This window comes from Rhinatrema bivittatum, chromosome 12, assembly GCF_901001135.1.
Source record: "Rhinatrema bivittatum chromosome 12, aRhiBiv1.1, whole genome shotgun sequence".
NCBI classification, from domain to species: domain Eukaryota; kingdom Metazoa; phylum Chordata; class Amphibia; order Gymnophiona; family Rhinatrematidae; genus Rhinatrema; species Rhinatrema bivittatum.
In genome coordinates this window covers 26,366,306-26,376,837 of record NC_042626.1, presented here as the reverse complement: position 1 = coordinate 26,376,837, position 10,532 = coordinate 26,366,306, and the positions used below count along the sequence as shown (strand labels likewise).

Genomic DNA, 10,532 nt, shown 5'->3' with positions numbered 1-10,532 from the left:
GTGAGCACCTTGTTGAAACAAAAAGAACAGGGAGCCTCATGCTCGCAGCTGGACGCTTACTGTATCGTTTGCATCAGCCTAAACTTTCTCAGAACAGTTAAATTATAACTCAAACAAACAAAAACAAGGAATGCCTAGCACTATAAAGGCAAGCACTATAGCTGGGTGACCGATTTTAAAGAAAAAAAAATTTGGAAAGTCAGAATGGAACCTGGTTTCACCAGTAAGGAAATCTACCAGAAGGAGTTTGATCCCAGAGCGTACCTGAACATGTATTACACAGCTGGATCTGGACTGCTTGCCACCAACACATACCTGCCATTTGTGCTGCAAAACATGTTTAAAACCTTCACTTCAGGTATATATATTTTCGCTCATTCTATTATTTTTTTTTTTTGGCAGTGATTAGCAGAATAAGGTAACGATACAATTTGTATTCCACAAGTGTGGCCACTGAATCCACGTTGGTACAGATGGCGTCGGATCGTCTTTTGGAGAACCCTCTTGATTGGGCTTCGTCTATGGCTGACCTTGCTACTGATGTCACCCATTCGGAACCCTAGCTCTTAGGTCGCTGCAGCCAAATTCCCTGTGATGGCAGGTACAGGTCCCCTTTCTTCCTAGGCGGTCTTCAGTCAGGTTCTATCTATTGCTGGGTGTCCTTTATTCACAGGTCGCTTTGCCTGACTGCTGTCATAGTAACATAACACTGGTGGCAGAAAAGGACCAAATGGTCCATCCAGTCTGCCCAGCAAGTTTCTTATGGTAGTAACTGCCGCTCCATGCAGGTTTCCCCCATGCCTTATGTTAAGGATATTAATATTTGCAATCAAAACCAAGCGACATTTTTACGTGGTAAACAGCCTTCTTGATAATTCAGACAATACTGCTTGAACATGCTTTGCTTTTAGACTTGGCCATAGAAGCAGTCCTGTGCCTTTTCCTTAATGACTGCGTATTGGTACCCCGGGCTGTAGAGGTCGGGGCCCAGAACTGGCCATCAGAGTCCAATACCCCTTTTTTTCCCCCCTCTGCTGTCAAAGTGGAGAGCAATGTTGCAGTTGTGTCAAAAGCATCAAGGCTAATTGGTTAAGGGTAGTAATCCCCTATGCCTTCGTTTAAAAGTACTAACAGCTGCTCTGTGCAGGTTGCCCCTATACACCCTTTAATTCATTACTATTCACAAGCCTTTAGCGAGCCACAGTGTATATATCCCATGCCTCTTTGAATTCATTTACTGTTTTCATCTTCACCACCTCTTCCGAAAGGGCATTCCAGGCATTCACCACCCTCTCCATGAAGAAATATTTCCTGATGTTGGTCCTGAATCTCCCCCTTGGAGTTTCATTTTCCGGTCCCCTAGTTCTACTGTTTCCTTTCCAATGGAAAAGGTTTGAGGATCGTGCATCATTAAAACGTTTCAGGTATCTGAGGGTCTGCATCGTATCTCCCCTGCACCTCCTCTCTACTAGCGTGTACATATTCAGATCTTTCAGCCTCTCCTCATTAGTCGTATGACACAAACCCCACACCATTTTAGTTGCCCTTCATTGGACCGCCTCCATCCTGTCCTATCCTTTTTGAGGTATGGGCTCCAGTACTGAACACAGTACTCCAGGTGAGGCCTCACCAAGGACCTGTACAAGGGCATCACCACCTCCTTTTTCTTACTGGTTATTCCTCTCTCTCTATGCAGCCCAGCATTCTTCTGGCTTTAGCTATCGCCTTGTCACATTGCTTTGCCACCTTCAGATCACCAGACACTATCACCCCAAGGTCCCTCTCCCAGTCTGTGCACATTACTCATTTACCACCCCCCCATTACCGCATCCATGACTCTTGGCATTGAATCAATGACCAATCAACCATCTGAGCTGATACATATTTTGCAAGACTTCTACCCACTGAATCTCAGCCTTCAAGCGGTTTCTTTCCATAGTTTGACTGACCATGACGGCCTTCATTGACAAGTTTCATTTACTGACAGGCGTCCTCTGCTGGCAGGTTCTGTATAGTGACAGGAGGCCTTTAACACAGCAAAAGTGACACACAGCACATCTTAACTTTGTTTGCTCTTTTGTAAAAGAGGTCTCAGGATTTTTGTGTCAGAATTAGACATAGATTGAGCTAGATGGACTGAAAGGTGCCTTTCACTCCCTCAGCCCCTCCTCCTGCCGGCTGGAGTTTACGGCAGGTTCCTTATCCCATGAAGACTCAGGTTGGACAGCAACAAAGTACAATACATACGTAGTGGTAATTGAATTGCTTTCTTCACAGAGGACTTCTCCTTGGTTTTCTTTTCAGTCTATACCAGTTATTACACACTTGGCAGAGGACTCCTCTCCCCCCTCCCCCCTCCCCACTGCTCACCCCCTCCGCATATCTACAACTTCATCTGTCAATTTTGGTTTTTTTGCCTGAAGTGTAACATTTCACAAGTTCCTCCAAGTCTGTAAAGCTCACCAATCTCCCAAATGTAGGGAAATGGTGCCATCTAGTGGTCTTGATGTAAAATGACCACCAGGGGCTCAATTCACCAACATCCATTCCAGTCTCTGGAGAGTGAACAGTGTGGGAAGGGGGTGACCTAATTAAGAAGTGTTAAAAACAGATTCTGGGGAGGAAAATTCAGCAAAAAGAAGCAGAAGAAAGTGTTTGCCATGGCTTGAAAGAGATATCTGAAGCACGCAGGAAAGAGAGTCCTTAGAAAGGATTCATTTACAGTCTCTTCCAGCCACAGATTTATCCAAAATACGGACCTGCATCTTATTCACCTCTCAGGACTCTCAGACTGGAATACTCCCTTTCCAGGTTGGTGTAAGTCAAGGGCTGGACTCCTGCTTCAGCTGCACAGATCCTGTTACTTTCTATGGGAGCAAGAAACCCTCTTCAGCTCATGCCATGTTTATGCAATAAGCAGCTACCGATAACTGGTTATCTACATGTCCATTACCTCCTTTCAAAGACAGGGCAGATCCGCTACCCATAAGCTCCTAGCATTATGCAAAAAGTAATGTAGGTGTAGAAGTGACAGAAAGATGCTATTTACTTGTGTGGGTAAGGACTAACCATTTATTCAGAAAGTCCAAATGCTCAGAAGAAATTTAGAATTTTCCTAAAATTTTAAACAAGTGCTCCTTAGATTTAATGAGATGGCTGCCAACTAGCTCCAGATATTTAGGATAGGTTGATCCAGTCCTGGTTTTAGCCAATGGCTTACAGGGACTTGTGCTTCTGATTTTCCTATTGCAGTCCCTAAGAAATGTCTGTCCTGAAAATCTGGAGCCAGTTGGCAACCCTATGGCTGAGCAGTAGGAGTAATAGTTGAGATGGCTGATGCAATAGGAGTAGTTGCCAGAGGACTCATTTTGTTACCCAGTAATGTCTTGGACGGACAAGCCAGAAGAAGGGAAGGGCTTACAGTGTAGGCCCTGTAGCCTCCACCATGGTCAGTCAGACTATGGAAAGACACCACTTGAAGGCTGAGATTTTACAGCTCAGTAGCAAACCACAGAGGCAATAGAAATGATTCAGTGGACTGTAGTTCTGCAAACTATAGATCAGATGGCTAATTGGCCATTGGGTCATGTTGATTGGAAGGGAGAACAGGTTTTGGGATATCATGTCTTTTCTAATATCTTGCGTAACCTCAAGTACATTTTTATGTATATGTGCAAGATCCTGGATGACTGTTTGTGTTGTCATACGTTTCTGGTGCAAGATTGCTCAGTACTGGGCTGTGTAGAGCTATGAATGCATGCTATCCTAGGATGGGTATAGTGGAGAATGATGCTTTTATTTATGTGGAAAGCTTAGACTTTGTTAAACTGAAAATGATGCTATGAGCAAAAGAGTATCTTCTGAGAGGTGTCATGGAGTATTACTCGTAATGCAGCTTATTGATACATCATTAAATAATCCTCTCTGTTCATCTTAATTTTTTGACCCACAGTTTCCTTCTGCTCCTTTGGGCTTCCAACTTAGTCAGATCCAGGGCTGGGATCTGACACCATGAGCCTTTATTCTCACCTACCAGGGGAATGATTTCCCCCCATTGTACATCCCATCTTATATTAAGCCAGCCATTGCCCTCCTTTCCTGGGCCAAGGGCTGTACATTAGGCCTCATTCTGAAGCTCTACAGTCATGGCCCCTAGATCTGGCCCACCCAGGGTCCTCCAGTGTGTGATGACCATGGCTTCCATCCCCACCCCCAGGGGTATTTGTCGCATCTCCAGCCTGGGTTGACTCGGGGAATGGACGACCTGAGCTGAGAGTTGAACTCAGCTAGGTCCTGCTTCATGGAAGTGCCAGGTTGGCCTCTCTATTCATCTTTTAATAAAATTAGTTTGTACTTCTTCCTGTTTACAGATCAGTATGGGTTCTTTATTTTAAAGAATAATGACTGATAGGGAAAGGCATGTCCTGCCACAGAATGCTCTGTCAGAGGAGCTGAAGGTACGAGATGAAGCCTTAGACCTTTAATCTTACTGCTAAATACAAAAAGTCAAGCCAGAAGTCATTATTTAGTGAAACTGACAAATTTGACAAAACCACATCGCTTATTCTTGCTGATACACATTCATTCCCACATTGTATTTTCTGGAATGCTCAACCAATCAGAAAGCAGGACTAGGTCTCTTTAGGTATGCAGTCTGTGTCCTATGATGAGCTGGTAAGAGTGTCATTAATACGAAGCGTGCACTTTTCCCAAAACAGGTGGATTGAAAGGGGAGACCTTGATTGACCTTGGCACCGGCCCAAACATTCACCAGCTTCTCTCAGCCTGTGAATCTTTCGAAGAGATCATTGCCTCCGACTACTCAGAGAAGAGCCGGAGGGAGTTTGAGAAATGGCTGAGGAAGGAGCCTGGAGCGTTTGACTGGAGCTCCGTGGTGAAGCAAGTGTGCGAACTGGAGGGCAACAGGTACAGGGCGCAGGAAGGAACAAATGCTGTCCTGCTGGTAGCACTCGGTACTTGTCCATGTTGGTGGGGCCTGCTTGAGAGCCTAAGACCATAGTAGAGCTACAGGCATGGTCTTGACACCTATGTCTGTATGACACATCCACCATAGCTGCTTAGAATAATTGACGCATGCCCTTTAAGAAGATTCATTTGTTACCAACTATTTAACTAGTTCTCCACTGTATCCTGCCTAAATATTCCTTTTCTCCATTCCATGCAACCAGGAGATTAAAACCTAGCCCCTTTTTTCTTAGCACATCTCCCCTTTCAGGTGACCAGCATACGGATAGCCCAGAGAGGATTTAGCACGTGAGGTTTTGCGATCACAGGCGTCCATTGCCCTGGGAAGCTCACCTATGCCATCATCTCTGTATGATTCTTATGTAGGTCCAATAAAAGGTACTGCAGGCTCAGGGCCAATTTTATGTATAATGGGGCCCAGGGCAGAAACCAGGAAAGGGGCCACTGATCACCGATCCCCCCCCCCCCTCATCCCTTGGTCCCCTTCTTGATTCTTTTTCCTTCTATTCCTTCCCTGCATGGGCTGTACCCGGTTTATCTTCTTCATCACCTCCCCCCATGGCTCTTCCTGGCTCCTCTCCTTCCTAAACCCATGGCCCCTTCCTTGCCTCTCTCTCCATACCTTTGGCACTTTCCTGGTTCTTCTCTCTCCTATCCCCACCACTTTTTCCTATGGTCCCTTTTCAGTTCCTCTCCCCCCTCCTCCTGTCCCCATAGCCACTCTCTGGCTCCTAACCATCTCTGTAGTCTCTTCCAAGCTCCTCTCCTTCCTAATTCCTCCCTCCTTCCATTCTCATCTTTTCTCCCTCATACCCCACTTTTTCTGCCCTCTCAAATAGCCTCTTTCCAGCTCCTCTTCATTCTCCCCTATCACCAATTCCCTGTTCATTTCTCTCCTTTTCTTCCCCATTTTCCAGCTCTTCTCCCCCTATTGCTCCCCCCTCACATTGCTCCTTTCTGACTTCTCTTGCTCCTCTTTTCCCTTCCCCCCATAGCCTACCTCCTACCCTCCATGGCCTCTTCCTGCTCCCCCCATTGCTCCTTCCTAGGTCATCTCTCTTCTCCTCCCCCCTTAATCAATGACCCTTTCCTGGGTCCTCCTCTAAGGTTGCCAACTGGCTCCAGATTTTCAGAACAGGTTGATCCAGTCCTGGTTTTACTTCCCTGCATACAAGAATTTATAGTTTTCATTTTGTTAGGGAATGCAATAGGGAAATCAGAATAAGGTCCAGCCTGCAATGGGGTAAAACCAGGAGTGGATCAACCTGTTCTGAATATCTGGAGCCAGTTGGCAACCCTATCCTCCTCCCTTCTAGCCCCTGGTCCCTTCCTGAGTCCTCTCCCTCCATCCCTTGACACCTTTCCTGGGTTCTTGTCCTTCCCCGGGTCCTCTCCCTACCTCACCTTACCTTATTTGGGTGGCTCCTCAGGCAGTAAGGTACACTGTGGTAACAGTAGTGAAAATTACTGCAAGCTTATCAACTGGCCTAGTGTTACAGATCCTTCAGTGACTCTGCCACTTGCACAGATTTTCTTAGCAACAGGAAACCCATGTGGGTGGATTTAGGATTTGGCCAGCTCTAGGCACTTGAGAACATGCCATACCGGGTCAGACCAAGGGTCCATCAAGCCCAGCATCCTACTTCCAACAGTGGCCAATCCAGGCCATAAGAACCTGGCAAGTACCCAAGAACTAAGTCTATCCCATGCTACTGATGCTAGTAATAGCAGTGGCTATTTTCTAAGTTAACTTTTGTTGGTGCTGCCTCATCTCCCGCCCCTCTCCCCTCGACAAGGGACAACCGAGCAGAAGAAGCCCCCAGTCCCATCTTCTTCCCTCATATTCCTGCATGACAGCAGGCAAGAGGCTGGATTAGAGAGCAGCATTGCTTTTCTGTGCTGCCTTCTGTGTGCTCTGGCCTCCCTACACAGGACAACAGGGGAGGGGCTGGAATAGGGAACAGAACAGTTTTGCTTTGCTCTGTTGTTTCCAGCCTATTCCTCCCCTCCTGCACGGGGAGAGGAGGCGATGAAGCAGGAACCAGAACTTTGCTCTTTGCTGAGTGAGATTCAGCATAGCTAGGAGTCAGCAGATCTTCAGGTGCCCTACTGCCCTCCCCCCCCCCCCCTAGATTTTTGCTGCCCTAGGTACAGGCTTAGTGTGAGTGCTGACCATTTGACAGGCCCCACAATTATCTTTACTCCTATTGCAGTCTTCTGAAGATTTCTGCTGGAGCAGGCCAGTGCAGGGCTGGACAAGACCTTTTTTTTTTTTTTTTCCCAGCTCTGGGGCTCCCTGTGGTGTGAGGATCCCAGGCAGGTGCCCTGGTTGCCCTCTCCTGATGCCAGCCCTGCACAGCCTGCAAATATTTGGGCCTTTCTTGGATAAATACGGTTCTAAGGCTTTGCACCCTTGAGTTTTCAAATGCTGACATCTATAAACCATGTATAAACAGTCACCACCCTAAAATAGTCTTGAGAAATTAATTTGAATTTAAAATCCTGGGTTTTGAGGAGCAAGTAGAAGTGGTTCACCACTGGTGAGTAATATCTGCTTAGTGCTGCTGCAGTGTCCTCTGTTGGATGGGCAAGCCTCCTGGATTAGGGGCCAGCATGGCCCATCAGCCTGGGTATTTAGTAAGATCTCATGACCCAGCCTATTCTGAAGTTCAGAAATATTTTGCCCTGAGGTGGAAAAGTCAGAATTTAACCCTCCCCCTCACCCCCCCCCCCCAAACAGAATCAGGTCAGAGTTCAGCTGGATCCATGAACCGCCATTTCGATGGGGCTTTTCCAGCGCCTGGGGTGCCTGCCAGTGTGTTAGCGATTGTGAGTGGAAGTGCGAGTGAAGAGACTGCACGAGCAGGGAGGGAAACGGTCAGAAGCAGCAGGTGGGAGAAAGGGGGCTGGTAGGAGTGGCACTGGGAGATGCACTGACTGACAATATGATTCTTTACACTGGGTGAACCATGCATGACTTTCTGCTTTTTTTTTTTTTTTTTTTTTTAATAAAGGAAAACTTGGATTGAGAAGGAAGAGAAGCTAAGAAAAACTGTCAAGCAAGTTGTGAGGTGCGACGTCACTCGTAGCCGCCCCCTCGGCCAGAGCATTTTGCCCCTGGCTGACTGTCTCCTATCCACAGGCTGCTTGGAATATGCTTGCAAAGACCGGGACACCTTCCAGAGGGTCCTGAAGAACATCTCCTCCCTGCTGAAAACTGGGGGCTACCTCATCCTATGTTCCGTCCTCGGGGGCACTTTTTACATGATTGGCTCTAGAAAGTTCTCCTCCTTGCCGCTGGAGGAGGGGTTTGTGAGGAAGGCTGTGGCGGAAGCCGGCTACGTCATCGAGGAACTGGAGGTGCTGGCTACAGACCATGAACCTCGCCAGAATATCTGTGACTACAAAGCTGTTTTATTCCTCGTTGCCCGCAAGGAGAAAGACAATTAATATTTCCTTCCCAGACTCGGGATACGTTTTTGCTTGATTCTCTGCCATCTGAAAAACTTTGTGGGTGTCAGAATTAAAGAGGTGTGAATTGCAAGTACCTGTATACTTCTATCGCCCTTAATCTATACATTATTTTTATTTATTTATAAAATGCGTATCTCATGCATATGCATAGTAGATATCCTGAAGACCAGACGGGCTAGGGGATTCTCCAGGACCAGATTAAGGAAGACTGACCTATGTGAGAGTCTTCTGGCTGGTGACAGCAAGCTACATTGATTGTTGGTGGCAAACTGGAGCAGGGTGAGAGAGGAGGGCACAGCAGGACACTGCTTTACTGGAGGAACACACCCATGGATCCATGTTTTTTCTTTGTATGTCACAGCTATTCTATGGCAGTGCTTCTCAAACCAAACCTGGAGGCCCATCTAGCCCAGGGGTGACAAACTAATCCTGAAGGGCTACAAATTGGTCAGGGTTTCAGCATCTCTGTTAGGATTCGTGGACCCTTGGGCTGGGGTGGAGGTTGATACTACCTGAGGGATGGAGCCCCTCAGGGCCTCGCTGTCAGGAGGCGAGGTCAGCTGCAGCAGGGGACACGACTGTAGTCCAGTAGAGTAAGAACATCCTGCGTCACTGCCACGTGATCGCAGGTACCTGCGCTAAGATTTACTGTGAGCCGTCCCGAGGAGCGGGGCGAAGAGGCACAGATCAGAGGAGTCCACAGTACTTAGGTAGGTCTGAAGCTATAAGTGCCAGAGCAGGAACCTCCAAGACAGGGGAGCACTAGGCAGGCCCCAAGGAGTGGGGAGCGCGAAGACAGGATCTTCTGGAGGAGTGATGCAGAGACTGTCCTGAGGGGTGGGACAGCAAGGCAACAGAGTCTCTGGTGTGATGACGTAGGGGCTGCCCCGAGGAGCGGGGAAGCCACTCTCCTGTGCGCGCGATTCAGTACGCTAATCAGGCACGGCGGTAAAACCAGGTAAAAGGAGGCGCTAGGGACACTAGCGCATCCCTAGCGCCTCCTTTTGGACCGGAGCGGTGGCTGTCAGCGGGTTTGACAGCTGACGCTCAATTTTGCCAGCATCGGTTCTCGAGCCCGCTGACAGCCACGGGCTCGGAAACCGGACGCCGGCAAAATTGAGCATCCGGTTTTCGACCCGACAGCCGCGGGCCGAATTCAAATTTATTTATTTATTTTTTTAACTTTTGGAAAGTTTCGGGACCTCCGACTTAATATTGCCATGATATTAAGTCGGAGGGTGCACAGAAAAGCAGTTTTTACTGCTTTTCTGTGCACTTTCCCGGTGCCCGAAGAAATTAGCGCCTACCTTTGAGTAGGCACTAATTTCTGAAAGCAAAATGTGTGGCTTGGCTGCACATTTTGTTTCTGAATTGCGCGAGAATACCTAATAGGGCCATCACCATGCATTTGCATGTTGTGGGCGCTATTAGGTTCGGGGGATTGGACGCGCATTTTCGGCCCCTTACTGAATAAGGGGTAAGAGAAAACGTGCGTCCAATGGCGGGTTAACAGTGGGCTCCGTTGGAGCGCACTGTACTGTATCAGCCCATTAGATTGTAAGCCCTCTGGGGATAGGGAAATACCTACAGTACCTGAATGTAATCCACGTTGAAGTGCTGAAAAAAGTTTGAAATGCAGACTATAAATCTAAATAAAATAGTGATGTAGGCTGCCCCGAGGAGTGGGGAAGTGTAGAGTAAAGCGTTGAGGCTGCCTGAGGAGCGGGGAAATGTAGAATCATGTCTCCGATAAAGTGACATAGAGGCTGCCCCGAGGAGCGGGGAAGTGTTGAGTCCTGATCTCCGGTGTGCTTCCCCACTGCCCTGAGGAGTGCTTCCCCACTGCCCTGAGGAGTGGGGAAGCATAGAGATGGGATCTCTGATAGGCAGTGCTTGAGGCAACCCCTAGGAACGGAGAAGCGAGCAGGCAGGAACTCTGGTGAGGAGTGCAGGAGCTACCCCGAGGTGTGGGGAAGCCTGGAGACCAGGTGTCTCAAGAGAAGCGCAAGCAGGCTCCCGAGGAGCGAGTACCCGAGCCAGAGTCCAAATCAGCAGGTGGAGATCCAAGGCAG

At 48.0% G+C, this 10,532-nt stretch overlaps 1 protein-coding gene across 1 annotated transcript; it reads left to right on the top strand.

Annotated features, from left to right (window-relative positions):
• Nucleotides 1-204: 204 nt before the first annotated feature.
• Nucleotides 205-8,533, top strand: LOC115074296 (nicotinamide N-methyltransferase-like). The gene is made up of 3 exons (XM_029573618.1): nucleotides 205-358; nucleotides 4,719-4,926; nucleotides 8,001-8,533. Exons 1-3 carry the CDS (start codon nucleotides 205-207, stop codon nucleotides 8,434-8,436), a joined length of 798 nt encoding a protein of 265 aa, XP_029429478.1. The 3' UTR covers nucleotides 8,437-8,533.
• Nucleotides 8,534-10,532: the final 1,999 nt, after the last annotated feature.